This window comes from Anguilla rostrata, chromosome 4, assembly GCF_018555375.3.
Source record: "Anguilla rostrata isolate EN2019 chromosome 4, ASM1855537v3, whole genome shotgun sequence".
In the NCBI taxonomy this organism is placed as follows: Eukaryota; Metazoa; Chordata; class Actinopteri; order Anguilliformes; family Anguillidae; genus Anguilla; species Anguilla rostrata.
The window spans coordinates 20,652,269-20,668,025 of NC_057936.1; the positions used below are offsets into that span (position 1 = coordinate 20,652,269).

A 15,757-nucleotide genomic window follows, 5' to 3' on the forward strand; every position below is an offset into this window, starting at 1 on the left:
TTCTCATTTCACAGATAACATTCAGAAGCGGAGTGTCATGTGCTGTAAAGTTCTCCTGCGTTAGCGATTCTGTCTCCCTGTGACGTCTCTCTGCTCGGTCCTCCTCACCCCGACAGGGCTCCAGGCTGCACGAGTCCATCGCCACTCTGTCTCCCTCACAGGCACGCCCCCCGAAGGCCGGCACGGGATTGGTCCCCGAGCGGTACCGCCTCCTCACGCCCACGTCGCAGGTCCGGCTGCACATGCTCCAACCTGTCCAGCTGCTCCAGCCACAGTCAACTGAGAGAGCAGAGAGCGGATGGAGAGGAGAGGCTTCTGTACCACACAAGAGGCTCCAAGAGCTTTTCCCAGCATGCATCAGGCATGCATCAAGTTTTTGCATCACTCAAATTAACAGACTGAAATTAAATACTCTGAAAAGCAAGACAGCTGAGATCAAAATTAAAATATCAATTGACAAAGTACAAACGTCTTTAAATGTATACAAAAAGGTTTGATGAGGCTAAATCCCTTGGATGATAACTTTCTAACAGAGCAAACTTCTTTCTGTGAACAAATTTATCTCAAACTTATCTTTCACGGAATGTACATCTTTGAGGAAAGAAGGATTTCAAGAAATAAAAGACAGATAAAGTGCACTGTTGACAGCGAAGTGCACTGAAGCAACCAGCAGCTGAAGACAAGAAGCACTTCACTCACCAGGGCATGGCTCTGTTCCACACTCCATCTCTCCGTTATTACATGTGCTGTAAGGGACGAGGATACAGAGCTGTAATCTAAAAGAGCTTTCACTCAAATATCTCCAATGAGCACTGTGATACCACACCTCCCAATGAGCACAGTGATACCACCCCCCCCAATGAGCACAGTGATACCACACCTCCCAATGAGCACAGTGATACCACACCTCCCAATGAGCACTGTGATACCACACCTCCCAATGAGCACAGTGATACCACACCTCCCAATGAGCACTGTGATACCACACCTCCCAATGAGCACAGTGATACCACACCTCCCAATGAGCACAGTGATACCACATCTCCCAATGAGCACGTGATACCACACCTCCCAATGAGCACGTGATACCACACCTCCCAATGAGCACAGTGATACCACACCTCCCAATGAGCACTGTGATACCACACCTCCCAATGACACGTGATACCACACCTCCCAATGAGCACTGTGATACCACACCCCCAATGAGCACTGTGATACCACACCTCCCAATGAGCACAGTGATACCACATCTCCCAATGACACAGTGATACCACACCTCCCAATGACACGTGATACCACACCTCCCAATGAGCACAGTGATACCACACCTCCCAATGAGCACAGTGATACCACACCTCCAAAGCACGGATCACACCTCCCCATGAGCACGTGATAACCATCTCAATAACCTAGTTCGCTTGCTCCTATACTTCCAACACATTATTAATGAGTCTCTGATCTTAATCTCGAGAACCATATATTTCACTAAACTGAAACCTACAATACAGGGGCAATCAATAAGAATTAAATGAATCATATTTCTGAATGTATTTTCACTGAAACATGTTTTTGTCAAATTAATTCTTTAACTTGTTTTGCCGGTTCTCAAAAGGTTATCTGATTTTTGTTAACCGACATTGGTTACTTGAAAGTGAGGAATTTTTATTAAATTTCACTATTTCATGTTGAATTACAATAGTGCAATAAATTAACATTCTCATGAGCACATCTGTATGGATGAAGTACCAGTTGTTGCAGGCGTCCAGTGAGACGTTTTCTCCCGGGCCGTGGAGCGCCCCCTGGTGGTAGCACGGGCACTCAGCCAGGGGCACGCAGGAGTTGTTGAACAGGTAGAAGCCCGGGGTGCAGTAGCAGCCGTCGTAGCAGGCGGTGGCGCACTCCACCGTGGGCGTCATGTCCAGGCACACCCGTGGACACGCCCCTCCGTGCACCTCGCACTGGTCGGCACTCATGTAGGTCATCCCCGGAGGACACACCTCTTAAAGATGCGCAGAAAGGACCAATAAGAGCTCCACCGAGAGAGTGAGTGACATTAACAAGATGCGTCTATAACAGTGCCTGAGAGCAGGGGAGGGAAATCACTTTTGCTGTATGTTTAAGTGGATGATAATGAATTCGCAATGAGGACAGAGGGAAAATAGAGAGAAAATGAGGCTTCCCTCCGGTATCTTTACAATAGTTATACATTTCCTCACTAGAGCCCTTCAGCATACACACTAGCTGCAATCTGAACAGTGGGAAAGCGGCATTCGCAGGAAGTGAGGCGCGCGTCTGCTTGCGGGACTGCAGGAGAACCGCCCCGTCGTGGGCGTTACCTGAGCAGGGGTGGGTGTTGCAGTCGCGCGTCTGAATGTGTGGGCCGGGGCAGGGCTGACCCCCGTGCTGCGGGGGAGGGGAGCTGCACAGCCGCTGTCTGGTCTGAGCCCCCGAGTCGCAGTCCGAGGAGCACGCGGACCACAGCGACCATGGCGACCAGCCGCCGTGCACTGAGGACACAGGGGGACGGGCGGACGGAGGAGGGGGGAGGGGAGGAAATCAATGAGAAAGCAGAAAACTGCTGTCTAGAAAAGGAGTGGGCAGAGGTCAGCAGAGGTGGAAAATTCAGGTTGAGACAGTAAAAGTCCTCCCTGGTATTTTGTTCCAATCACCTGGATATGCTAATTAGCACAATTCTTAAGCCAGGAGGTAGAACTAATTAGTGAAATCAGCTGGAGAAATCAGTCCATGGGAGAAAGAAAGACATGGCAGGACTTTTACTTTCTAATCCCTGGACTTTCCACATCTCCAGGCCAGCCATAGCAAGAACAACAACAGAGCAACACACTTCCAGTTAATGCTGTATGAAAACTGAATTAGCATGGCTGCCCATCTCTCAAATCCTGTGTTAAAGAATATCTTCGCTAGACTGAGGCCATCACATTTACGTCTGAGGGAACCACAGCTTATGAAAAGCTAGGCCAGAAGGGGGAGCTACAGATTTGGTGTTAACTGGGTGTGGCGGGAGTACCTTGGCACAGCAGGGTGTTGCAGGGCTCCTGCTCCTCTGTCTCCCCCTGGCAGGAGGTGCTGTCTGTGTGATTGCAGCTGCGGAACCTCCTCCTCTGCCCCACCTCGTCCACGTGCAGGAAGCAGGACTTGCTGCACTGAGACCACGCCGTCCACTGGCCCCATGGCGCCCCCTGCTGATCCGGCCCTGAAAATGCATGTAAATGCCAAAGGAGGCTGTGGTTAGAGGATTTTAATTGTCGTGGCTCTGAAAACTGGGTGGGGACACTGTTTTGCAGGCAGCTGTTGTGACTTCATCCTTTCAATCATGTATATTGTAATCATAACTCCAGACATAATTGTGCCTAAATGGCTTATTATAATCATCAAACATTATATTCCATTTTATTTGGAAGACATTTTTATCCAATGCAACATGCAATCAGTACATACTAAAGGTCATTGGAACAAATACAAACATGTCAGATAGAATACAATTATCATGAAGTAGCAGCTATCCATACCATGAGCATCAAATCTAGTTCACAGAGTAAAGGTCGGGCTAAGTCAGCCATGGTTAAACCTTAGCTAGAAGTGAGGAAAGATCATAAGTGATGTGGCAAAAGAACTACAACATCAAGATACAAGTGTTACATGTAAGTGCAACTGGAAACGTTCAAAAACAAACAAAACTTTATTTTGCTTGTTAATGACCCAGTATAAGGAGGTGAGCTGACACAGCACAAAGCCACTGGCGGACAGCACATAAAACCAAGGACCTCTTTGAGAGCTGTCCACACAAGACAGGAGTGACAGCTTACCTGAGGGACAGGGTGACAGGTCTCCACAAAAGACAAGAGTGACAGCTCACCTGTGGGACAGGGCGTAAAACACTGCCGGGCCTCGGTGGAGTCCCCAGGACAGGGGGGTCTGATCCGGCCAGCTGGGGTGACAGGAGACCTGGGGCACGAATGCAATGGACATCAGGGCAATTTCAGTGAATTAATCACACCCTGTGTGTGTTATTAAACACCATATAGAAATATACCAAAAAAGTTGTAATTTCCCACTGTTAAAACAGTGGCAATAAAATCATAAAATGTATGGAAGGATCCAATAGTACAGGTTATGAGAGAAATATAGCATGGTTTACATTAATGCTGAGACTGCACTGTACCTGTATCGCTGCTGTAGGCCAATGCCACAGGTGCTGTCACATGGTGTCCATGACGACCAGGCTGACCAATCACAGAGAGTAATGCAGGAGGTGTCATTGCAGGAGACATGCCCATCAAGGCAAACACTGAGAAGGGAACGAAGATAATGGGATGAATACTTCCAGAATATCATTGCTGAAAGTCATACTATGCAGGATAGTGACCTTGAAAATGTAATTTAAAAACCATGCTCAGTCATACATATGATATGGCCGAGATGAAGAGGCACAAGCACAGCGAAGCGAAACGACAAGCCGACAGGGCTCGATCAAAGGCCAGAGACAACTCTGGAATTGCTTTTTCTCAATGGCTACTGGAAAATTGACATATTTTAAAAAACTGGTATAAAATATAAAAACGGAGGTGAGTGGGTGGGGTTGAGGACAGAGAAGGAGACTTATTTTATTGTAAACACAGGACCACAACAAGGCTAAAAATCTTGCATAGTATGCCTTCAATGCTATGATCTTAAATCTAATATGATGAAAAACTACCATGTGCTGCAGTTCCCCTTGATGACTTCCTCGCCAGGCTGAAGGACACCACCCTCCCACAAGCAGGCACACTGGCTGGCATTAACACAGTGCCCCTCCTGCAGGAACTGGCCAGCGGGACAGCGACAGCCTGGCACAAAAGTACAGAGACAGAGCCATGGTCAGCTTCAGGTCTTCATAGCTCTGAAAACATGCACTACGGAGTATGCACATGCGATATTACACACTCACACACACGCACACACACGCATTCACACTCAGCCGTACCTGTGATGCAGAGTGAGGTGCAGTTCCTCTGAGAGGAGATGTCTGGGCAGGTCAGTGGGCATGGTTCTACTCTGCCAGCCAGGCAATCTGCCTCTTTGACCAGCACCATCCCACTGCTGCAGCCTGGGGCACAAGAGAATATTACATTTACAATAGAGTTCATCATAACCTCTAAACAACCCAATTTTGGGGTAAACAGCAAGTATGAGTTCCCTAGTTCCAAAGCTGTGTTGAGTTCTCTGTGCAGTTTCACTCAAATGAAGAAGACACCTGCAAATATAACATCTTCATTCAAACAAGTGAGGATAACGCAATGCACAAAGAGAAGGTAATCTATAAAGACAATGACAAGAACAATGGTGAATGTCAAAAAGAAAAAAAAAGAAAAAATATTGAAATATTTTTTGAATGACATTGAAGTGAAAGAAATGACAGTGCTAAAAAAAAAACAGGAAGAAGAACAAGGTAGCTTTGTTTAGAAAGAGCTCTGACCTGTGTGTGAGTCGATGCTGGGCCCACAGGGCTGGGTGTTGCAGCCTTGGGTCTGCAGGGTCATGCCCTGGCACTCCCGCCCGCCATTTTTGGGAGGGGGGTTGGAGCAGGACCTGTTCCTCACGCGCACCCCTCCGCTGCACTGCACGTTGCACTGGGACCACTCCGTCCACTCGGACCACTGACCATCCACTGCGAGCGAGGGGACGGAGGACAGAGAGAGCGAGGAAGAGGAGGGAAGAATGAAGCTCCAGCTGATGAAAATTAACTAATGAAAATTAATGCTATTATCCAAAAGGTTCCAAGAAACTTTAACAAAGCATTCTCAACCTTTACTTTGTTTATTAGAGAGTGCACAGTGTGCGCTTTAAAAAATGATATTATTTAGAGTTCTTCAATTTATTTAACAGTTACATTTTTTCCTCGGCATATGTATGGACAAGGATGTCATATTGGGGGTGGGGGGGAGTTAGGGCAATTCCAAGGGTCCTAACTGACAGGGGCCCTCAAAAAATGATTTTATAATGGTGCAGGGATTGTTTGGTGGGGCCCAGTGTGAGATCTTCTCATGGGGCCCAAAATGCCTGGCGGCACCGCTATGTATAGATATTCGAAAGAGGAGGTTCCTAATACCCACAGGCCAACACAAAATCGAGCACCTTCAAGCACTTGCGCAACCTCCCCACATTAAAAATGAAGCTGTGTTGTCAAACCCAGTTTATCCACCCTGGACCCCCTCTGACCCCGCAGCACACTGACCGCGGCAGGCCTGGGTGAAGCAGGCGCGGCTGTCGAACAGAGCGCCCCCGCACTCCCCGCCCGGCTGGGCCTCCCTCAGGACGTCCCGCTGGCGGAACAGGGACCCCAGGCCGCAGGACACGCTGCACTGGCTCCACTGGGTCCAGGGGGACAGGATGCAGTCCACTGAGGGGGACAAAGAGCAGGAAGAGTCACACAGTCTCACAGAGAAACGCACAGAAACAGCGTTTCATCTCACAAGCTCTTAAGCACAGGATGGGCAGGCAGGTAGCTGTTGTCAAGAAACAAATAATTACTTTTGTTAAAATGTCTGCACCAGAACACTGTAAAATGAACTACCAATGCACACTGTATATGTGTGAGTGTATACATAATGCATCCTGCATGCTCTTTTATGACTCTATGAGCTCTGAAAATTTTATCCTCACTGAGGACAATATATCCAAAGGCAAGTCAGCTGACATATAACCCTGCAAAAATACTTGACTAAAATCGCCATAAAATAAAGAATTTGTCATGTTCTTAGTTAATAAAAAAAAAAAGAATGATGCTGTGAGTTTCCTGTAGATACGCCCACTTCCTGTCATATGTCATGACCGCCATTCTCATTGGCCCGTGTTGCCTGTCTGTCGTACCGCAGCCCTTCTCGTCAGACCCGTCCAAGCAGTCCTTCTGAAGGTCGCACTTCCTGTCCAGGTGCACACACTCCCCACTGCCACAGGAGAACTGCTTTGCAGAACAGGGGCTAGGCACCAGGGGGCGCCCTGATGGCACCACAGGCACTGGAGGTGGAGATGGACTTCCTAGGATAACATAGGATTACATAACGTTATGTAAAAAGCTCTGTGTAATACAGCAATGTACTGCAATATATGGAACTTAAGCCGCGTTTCCACCAAAATTACCCGGAACTTTCAGTCCCAGGAACTACTTTACCAGGAACTAAAAGGTTCCTTCAGCCAATGGTTGTCTGCGTTTCCACCGGGGTCTAAAGTACCGCGAAGATTAGGCAAATTAGCCCACTGACGTTGTCGTCGGTCCATCTGTCATATGATTTCTTCTATAACCCCATACTACCACCGAAGTAGCCTACATTATTTTCTAATAACCGGGACAGCCCGGAGGGGTTTATTCCACTTATATACAACGGGTTACCAACAATGACTATATATGGTTACTTTTGTATTTATTGATTTTCATATATCCTCTCAAACACATTCATTAACAGCAGAAAACATGCACACGTTGTAAACAATTTGCTGTTTTATTACTTTCTCGTCGTCAATTCCATATAGGCTAATCGCAAAATGACAAGAATAGAACGAAAACTCGGACTTGCGTGAAAATGTAAATTAGTAGTGGTACAGCCACCGTTTGCTTTCCTTCGAAGTTACTGCTAGCCGAGCAGCGAAGTGTGCCCTCCAGATGCGAACCATGCACCATAAATGAGTCCATAGTCTTCCTGGTCTTTTCGTGGAATTAAAAAATGGCAGTAAAATTGAGTAAAATTACGGCAGTCTGAAAAAGCTAAAGGGAAGATTACTAGAATTAATCTGTTATTTTACCCGGATAAAAAGTGCGGAAGGTGATTTCCAGTTTGCTTGTACTGTATCACCAATGTTAATTATGCAGAACTACCGCATACCTCACATAACTGTATCAAACGTTTTGAGTCAATTACAACGGGCTAACAAAGAAAATCCGGAAGAAAATATTCAGCAACCGAATTAATCCGTTTGAATGTTTTGGTAGCCTACGTAATATGCTGTCCCAGCATGAATGCTTAGCATTTTATAAAACGAATACTAAAGCAAGAAAAGAACAGAAGAGCACACGTTATAATTCCAAGACGTTGACAGGCTATAACCAAAAGTAGGCTACTGCGCCGCATAACATACAAGTTTGATTTGAAGTTATTATGAAAATAAATTGGTTTGCCGCTGCATATTTTCAAACATAGCGGGTAATGGCGGAAAATAAATACAACACAAATGCTACGAGTACTCGACCAATCAGAAATGTTCAGCGCTGCAAGCTCCACCCAAAAGGTTCCTGTACTTTCGGAAAGTACTACCCCCCGAGCAGGAACGTTTTGGGGGGTAAAACAAAGCCCCCAGAACTAAATTTAGACCCTAGTTCCTGCGGTGGAAACGCACTGAGTTCCTCAAAAGGTTCCTAGTTCCGGGGTATAGTTCCTGCGGTGGAAACGCGGCTTTATACTGCCGTCCTGTAGATGCACTGGTGCTGACCTCTGTGGTCTTATCACACGCTATGAACTATAAGTCGTCGTGGGTATGCTAAAAGAATAAAGGCGAATGTGCAACCTGTACAATACGCTGTGACATTTACCACACCGATCTTCATCAGAGCCATCTGGACAGTCTTCCTGTCCATCGCACACGAACATGGTGTCCACGCAGCCAAACGTCTGACAGGCAAACTGGCCTTCCACGCAGAAGACTCTGGGTAGGCCTTCATCTGTGGGCGTTGGCGTGAAACCGCTGATGTCTGCAGGTCAAAGGTCAGACATAAAGTGGTTTCACAGAGCGGAGATAAGGCAGCCATGCTTCCAGCTGACATTAAAAATGCAGACACACGCTGGCATTATACATGCAGGGAGAGATTTGGCCAGGAAAGTAGGACAGGAGAGGCATTAAAAAGATGGGCGTGAGATTAAACATCTTAGATAGCCGGATCCAGCACAGTGCTGCCTTTGTTCTGCGCTCCTCATACCTGGAATGAACTGCAAAAAATACTGAAACTTGATTCCCTTGTAACACTATGAATATTTAGATTTTTGATCTTGAACCAAGGCGTCACAGAGAACGTTAAATAAATATATAAATAAAACAGTGAAGGTCACTGAATGAGAAGAGAATAACTAAATGAGTGAGGTGGGTGAAGGGAGAGGATGAGACATATCACAAGTCTCTTGTGCGCTTGTGGGACGGATTGCACTGGTCAATGGGAGAGGAGAGGGGGTTTGAAGGCTAGGGGACCCAGTATACTATGGGCTAGCCAGGCATGGGAGTCTCTGTCTCATTATACAGGTTCTGGGTGGAGAGGGTACCCAGTCTGGGGGTTGTAATACCATGAATGCCTGGTTTTCCTGTGGGCCCTGAATCTTCTGGGCCCAGCCCTGGGGCCCCTGTGGTGTGTGACGCTGGGGTCTCCAGTCCTGGCCGCCCATCTTGCGGCTCTTTGGTTTGGAGCCCCGGACCCCCGGTGTGATAGGACCTCTTGGGCGTGGTCGGGCCCAGAACGCCTGGACTTCCAGTGGGGCCGGTCCGGTCCTGGAGACCGGGGAGTCTTGTGGTTGCACTTGTACCTGTTCAGAATGAGCACAGGGGATTATCATTGTTCAGGCAGATGGTCATGCAGTGTGTTGTATTTATGTGCATATTTTTTGTGCTGTGTATACACTTTGCATCTCGAAAAACAGCGGTCATTTATCATTTTGGGTTTTAAGGAGAGCAGACAGTCCGCCCTCCTTTCCTATGTTAAATTTTTTTTTTCAAACAGGAGGAAAGCGGCCAGCTGTGCTAGAGGATGTGCATATGGCTTGACATTTGGCCACTCTGCAGAATGCATCACACCTCGTGCCCTCTATGACCTCCTCAGACACTCCCATAGCCTTCTCCGGACAAGAGAGACAGCCTGGGGCCTTTCCACCATTTTGTCATAGAAAGTTTCCATTGTCCTTCTTGCATATATTAACGAGTGCAGGTGAGTTGCACAGGAGACTTAGTGTCCGTATTTCAGTGAGTGCAGTGCATGCATGTGCTCAGCTGTGATGTCAGCCCATTCAGCAGGCTGGCACGCCCAAGCCTCCGGCTCCTCACCGCAGCCCAGCTCATCGGAGTGGTCGGCACAGTCCTGCTGGCCGTCACACAGCGCGGAGACGGGGACGCAGCCTCCGCCGTGGCACGCAAACTGCCCGCTCTCACAGAGCACAGGGGTGACCGCGCCTCCACCCGGGGGCAACGTGGCGCTGCTGGGGGTAACCAACTCATCTGGGGACGGAAAGATTAATGCCATCATTCTGAGCAACGATGAACCTTCACACCTAACTAATCATTATTAATTATGGGCATCCAAAGCAGAGGCAGAACTTGGCCGGATGGCCGGGATGTTAACAGAACAAGAACCAATAAATGGCAAGGTGGTCAATCCAAATAAAGAGACAGCAGCGTAAAGTGAAAGAAGGGTGGAGAGAGGGACACACCTAATTTACAGCCCAGGATTTCCACTCGGAGGTAAAAGGTGTGGCGGAACTCCACGGCGATGATGCGGAGGAAGCGCGCCCGCACCAGCCTGCCCAGCCATCGGGTAATCGGGGTCCTGCCCACCATGCGGACGTCAAACACCTGCACGGGGACAAAGGCACAGGACACCCGCTAATACAGCTACCACTGAGACTTCCACAGTCACGGTACGGCCTCACTGAGCATGTGCATACATCTAGGCCTGCCGTGCACCTTTCTGCACAGATTCGGTCTGTGATGTCATCATCGTGCGCCGTACCGTACCTTGATCGGGGAGCCTCTGTCTGACTTCTCATTGTAGTCTGTGAAGTTGCCTTCCACGAGGGCGAAGGCCAGGCGGTATTTGGTGAGGTAGCCGGAGGTCCCTTCGCTGCCCTGCATTACGACCCCGGACACCCAGGTGGGCTCCCGCAGGTCCACCTGGAAGTAGGGCTGGGGGTCTTCCTGGAGAGGACTCCATCCCGGCTCCATAATCAGCCTATTAGGCGACAGAACGCAGAAATATGAGCTGAGGACAAATCTGACCCTTAAAACCACCTCTCAGAACTGGAATGAACCCACATCTCCTAATGCATGTGATAACAACCGTGTGAAATGCAGGAGCTTATGTCCACTGTCATGTCTGTGCTTTACGTGGCTCTGGATGTGATGGGCTGATAGGTTGGTTTTTTCACCGATCCCATGGGATCGATACTCACACATTCGGCACGATGTTGAGACGGCCGGCGTCGGCAGGGTTGTTCTGGCGATTCGTGGAGGAGCTCAGCTGGCCGTATTGGATCCGACCGTCCTCCAGGCCAAGAGGGGAGGAGCAGATGCCTGTGGGATACAGGAGGACTTTGACACCGGCTAAATAATACCTGACTATCAGTAAACTTGTGGTTCTGTCTGTGAAGTCTGTACTGTTGACTGATATTCCAATAAAGATAAGAGCAAAGTTACATAAAAAATTACCTGTCTGTGAACCGCCACTCAAGAAAAAAATAGGATCCTGTGCAACACCATACCATAGATTCTAACTAATGCTTAATTTGATCTGCAGAATGCGCTACGTGAGTAACCACTTTGAGTAATGGGAAGACTAAGTCCTCCCACAGGCATGGCCTACAGCCAGCAGTAATACCTTTCCATCCAGGCACCCCTTCTCCCTGGCAACAAAACGGAAGACAAATGTTAGACCGACGAAGAGAACTTCACTTAAATGCAAACTTTTAACTGATGAGAATGAATTGTTATATGAAATGGCGATGAGAATGATTTATGGGATATGGGGTCTCACGGGTGCCGCAGAGGTGCCCAGCTGGGGCAAAGTGACAGCGGCCATGCCAGGGGTGCTGTGACGGGACGGCCCTCCTGGGGAAGGGGTGGTGAAGTTCGAGCCGGGGAAGCAGCTCCTTTCATCAGCTCCATCAGGGCAGTGTGGCACTCCGTCACAACGCTGAGCCGCTTCGATGCAGCCCCCTGGTGGCGGGCAGGAGAACTGCCCTCTCAGGCAGCCCTGAGGGCTACGTGACGTCGGAGGGGGCTGGGAACCTGTGGAGAATGCGGGTTCACTCCATTTTACCGCTATTCCACCCACCAGCATTCACAGTGCGTCCCTCAACTCTCTAAGAAGGAATGAACTGTACATGGAACTCAACACAACTTCTCCTCCAAAAAAAGATAAAAGACAGAAAATAATAGAACAGGTCAGGCAGACAGCTGGGTGAAGATGGGCGCGCAGCAGTGAGTGGTGGCCAGTCTGGCCCAAAAAGCCTGCAGTGAACCCCCTTGGTGTGTGCAACACTTTGGTGGCGGTTAAGATAAGTTTCCCCTCTTCACTGTAAAGGCGGTTTGAGACCAAAAGATGAAAAAAAGACAAATTCCTCATCGATCATCACCATGGAGACTTGTCACCATGGAGAGTAATATGAACATCAGCGCTGGCGGTGGCAGTGCCGGGGCCCTTACCGCAGTGCAGCTCGTCTGAGGCGTCCCCGCAGTCGTTAACCCCGTTGCATAAGACCCCCTGGGGTCCCGCGGGCACGCAGCGCCCGTTCCCACAACGGAACTCCTGCTCCCGGCAAGGCCTCCAGGGGGTAAGAGGCAGCACGGAGGGGGAAGGGGTGGACAGGGGACCTGGGGAGGCGTTTAGGAGAAGGGAAGGACATGTTGGCCAACTGAGGATTCACTGGGAGGTGGTAATGAGAACATTTATGGTTCAGAATGTGCTTACTAGCTTCAATCATAAGAAAAGCTTCATGTTACAATACTCATCAGCCAAATATCTTTCAGCATGTATTAAATATATCATCTATGTTATAAATGTCAATTATAAATGTTTTAGATATGCTTTTAATTTAAATATTTACAATGTAGATGATATATTAAGCACAGGCTGAAAGATGTTTTACGAACAGTCATAATGAGTATAGATATATCATCTATATTATAAATATATCACTCAGAAATGTTATCATAAATGGCTAATTATCTTCAAATAGCGCTGCACTGTAAAGTAAAGCAGTAAAAGCAAATTTTACATGAAGTATATATTACAATGCGAATAGATACATTTTGGCAACAAATATATTTTTAAAAAATGTGCTTATAATGTATCTCAGACCCAAGTGTCTCATGAGAAAATATCTCTACATGCTTCTTATTTTGAATAATATGCCATGTAGGGGATTTAAGATCAACAGAAGCTCCTTACACAGTAAGGTGGCTGACCCCTGCATAGAACTTCATATGTGACAGTATGTGACACTGAGTAGGAGAGGGCCCCTGCCGGTGGTCACACTGTAAATGAGAGAGGGTGAGGCACGCACCTTCTCCACAGCCCAGCAGCTCCACCCTCAGATAGATTCCGTTCTGGAAGTCGTGCGGTAGGATGCGCACGTACCGCGCGGACACCATTCTGTCCAGCCGGACCTGCACCACGCCGCTGTCGTCGCGGTTACCAAGGAACACCTGGGCGAGGCAGGGAGGGGGGACACAGAGGGTGAGAGGATATGAAGAAGAGGGGTGATTTTTAAGCCTTTGAAGAGTACGTTTTTTCTGGAATGTTTTTTCAAAATTCAAAGACAGTGTTCTAGCATTCCAGTTAAGAACATTCTAATCACATATCTATGATTGCACACCTTAAAGGGTTAAAGGTCACCGATAAAGAGAAGACACAGATAACTGGGAGTCCTCTCTATGTTTTTTGGCCAGAAAAAAACAGGATTTTGAGGGGACAGAGGGGGGTAATACCTTGGCTCGGGGGCGAGCATCAGTGATCAGCTCCTGGTAGGTGTACCACTGTCTCCCATCATTACTGAACTGCAGGTAGAAACTGGACACAAATGCATCAAACACACCTCCACCCTGGGTTATGATACCTGTGAGAGAGACAGAGGAGGGGGGAAAGGTAGAGCTGAATATTTTTTATCATATTCTTAAGTTATTCTTTTAGTATGTTGGCCTGCCTGGGTGTCAATGTACATTATGTACATATATACTGTATCTGGTCTTGGCAATCTTGCTCAGTGGTATTGTAAAAGCATTGCACAGTGCAACAGTATTAGCAGTTTTTGACATTTCACACAAGCTTACAGACATTGTGCCAGTCTGTGAGAAATATGACTCTTGGTCTGATGGCCAAACTGCACAATGATTGTGTATAGAAGCACCAGCCTGTTTATGCTCAGTAATGTCAATCTATCAGCACAAACATGGAGTCAGCTGTCACATTTCACTCAGCTCACTTAACACCAACCAATTAGAGGCCATGAGTGAGCCAGTGCAGCGTATGTATGCGGGCTGCGGTTGGTCTAGATTCCAGGCCCCTCCCCCTGGCTGCTCAGTACCCGTGATGTTGCGGGGCGCGAGCAGGTCCAGCTGCAGGTGCGGCGGCTGTATGGCGCGGTCGCTGTAGTCGCTGTAGTGGACCTCGGGGGCCCACGGCGGCAGGTCGCGGTACTGCTCCGGCTCCGGGCTCCAGCCCTGCAGGTCGCTGTGGGGGTCCCGGGCGTAGAGCCGCCCCGCCGAGGGCGGGTGGCCCCTCTGCTGCGAGGAGGCGTTGAAACTGGAATCCGGGAGAGACTGCACCCCCAAAGGACTCCAGCATTCATCTGTCACAGGGTCACAGAGAAGCTAATATAAATATCCTTCTAATTCAGATACAAATCAATTCATATTTTACAGATTCCGATTCTCTGGAATCACCGACACAAGACATTTTTTTGCTTCTTCATAAAGCTGAATTCAAAATGACAAAACATTCTACAGGTCAGGTCATGCAGCTGAATACTACAGTAAATTGCTCTAGTGCTACAGAAATTTGGCATGTATGACTATCTATGGTATTTATGAAACTCCAATCATGGTGCTTGTAGACATCAGTGAGTATGGCGAGTATATGGTGAAACCTATGGATTACACTACACTGTACATTACACTACCTATGGACTACAGAAAAGAGACACACATGCATACACAAACTGACCAGCAGCAGGAAGGGGATAGGTGGGAATTGGGTGTAGGGGGCCCTCTGGTGGCATGGAGGGCACGATGCTGATGGGGAGAGACGCTGGGGTTGTCAGGACGATGGTGCCATTGCCAGCTGATGACAGAAGGAAAGGTTTCACTGAGCGTGGGGTAAGGGAGTCACACTGTTCTCAGAAGTGTTATGTTAAACTCTGTATTACAGCAACATGAACAACATGAATACTTATATAAAATATATTTAAAAATTCTAAGCCTCAAAATGATTTAAAACAATGAGGAAGATAACATTATTATAGCTGTATGAGCAGTAACAATCCTGCTACAATTCCTTGGTTAAAAGAAAAGTTTGACTGACTGAAAATTACAATCAAACAGTTCTAAAATGTCACTGCACAACATAAAGCCTGTCAACTTAATTCATTAGTAGACTGTAGCCATCTAGCAGATAGCTAAGATAACTGGGTGGATTGGATACCTGTTTCTGCACAATAGCAACACCTGTCTCCATCTGCTGGAACGAGGGTCTGCCCCTGAGAGACACAGGGATGGGAAATGTTAATGCTATCATACTAAAATGAAAAAAGACTCTCACAACCAAAAAAGAATGACTTTGGGTGTGACAGAAGTTAATAATTACAACGATAACAAAAAGATCCACGCGTGCAAAACACTTGCAAGAAGTCGCCACAATTTAAGTGTAAAAACATGCCGAGCTCTGAAGAAGGTCCACGGACCGAAAGCTTGGCTTGTTTCTACACTTAATAAATTGAGGTGACTTTTTGCA

The 15,757-nt window shown here is 47.7% G+C and overlaps 1 protein-coding gene across 1 annotated transcript in view; it reads right to left on the minus strand.

The window, feature by feature from the left end:
- Window positions 1–15,757, minus strand: part of sspo (SCO-spondin) — a 96,000-nt gene that overhangs the window by 27,222 nt on the left and 53,021 nt on the right. Inside the window, exons 40-65 of the mRNA XM_064331277.1 lie at window positions 15,449–15,503; window positions 14,972–15,088; window positions 14,334–14,597; window positions 13,738–13,865; window positions 13,308–13,455; window positions 12,454–12,621; window positions 11,783–12,036; window positions 11,627–11,651; window positions 11,202–11,322; window positions 10,768–10,981; window positions 10,464–10,605; window positions 10,081–10,251; window positions 9,330–9,566; window positions 8,588–8,746; window positions 6,874–7,041; window positions 6,239–6,403; window positions 5,480–5,671; window positions 4,988–5,110; window positions 4,721–4,850; window positions 4,187–4,312; window positions 3,881–3,969; window positions 3,032–3,217; window positions 2,340–2,510; window positions 1,750–2,002; window positions 700–746; window positions 109–279 (exon numbers count right to left, since the gene is read on the minus strand). Coding sequence (XP_064187347.1) covers window positions 109–279; window positions 700–746; window positions 1,750–2,002; window positions 2,340–2,510; window positions 3,032–3,217; window positions 3,881–3,969; window positions 4,187–4,312; window positions 4,721–4,850; window positions 4,988–5,110; window positions 5,480–5,671; window positions 6,239–6,403; window positions 6,874–7,041; window positions 8,588–8,746; window positions 9,330–9,566; window positions 10,081–10,251; window positions 10,464–10,605; window positions 10,768–10,981; window positions 11,202–11,322; window positions 11,627–11,651; window positions 11,783–12,036; window positions 12,454–12,621; window positions 13,308–13,455; window positions 13,738–13,865; window positions 14,334–14,597; window positions 14,972–15,088; window positions 15,449–15,503 — 4,024 coding nt within the window. The remainder of the gene's footprint in view (window positions 1–108; window positions 280–699; window positions 747–1,749; window positions 2,003–2,339; window positions 2,511–3,031; window positions 3,218–3,880; window positions 3,970–4,186; window positions 4,313–4,720; window positions 4,851–4,987; window positions 5,111–5,479; window positions 5,672–6,238; window positions 6,404–6,873; window positions 7,042–8,587; window positions 8,747–9,329; window positions 9,567–10,080; window positions 10,252–10,463; window positions 10,606–10,767; window positions 10,982–11,201; window positions 11,323–11,626; window positions 11,652–11,782; window positions 12,037–12,453; window positions 12,622–13,307; window positions 13,456–13,737; window positions 13,866–14,333; window positions 14,598–14,971; window positions 15,089–15,448; window positions 15,504–15,757) is intronic.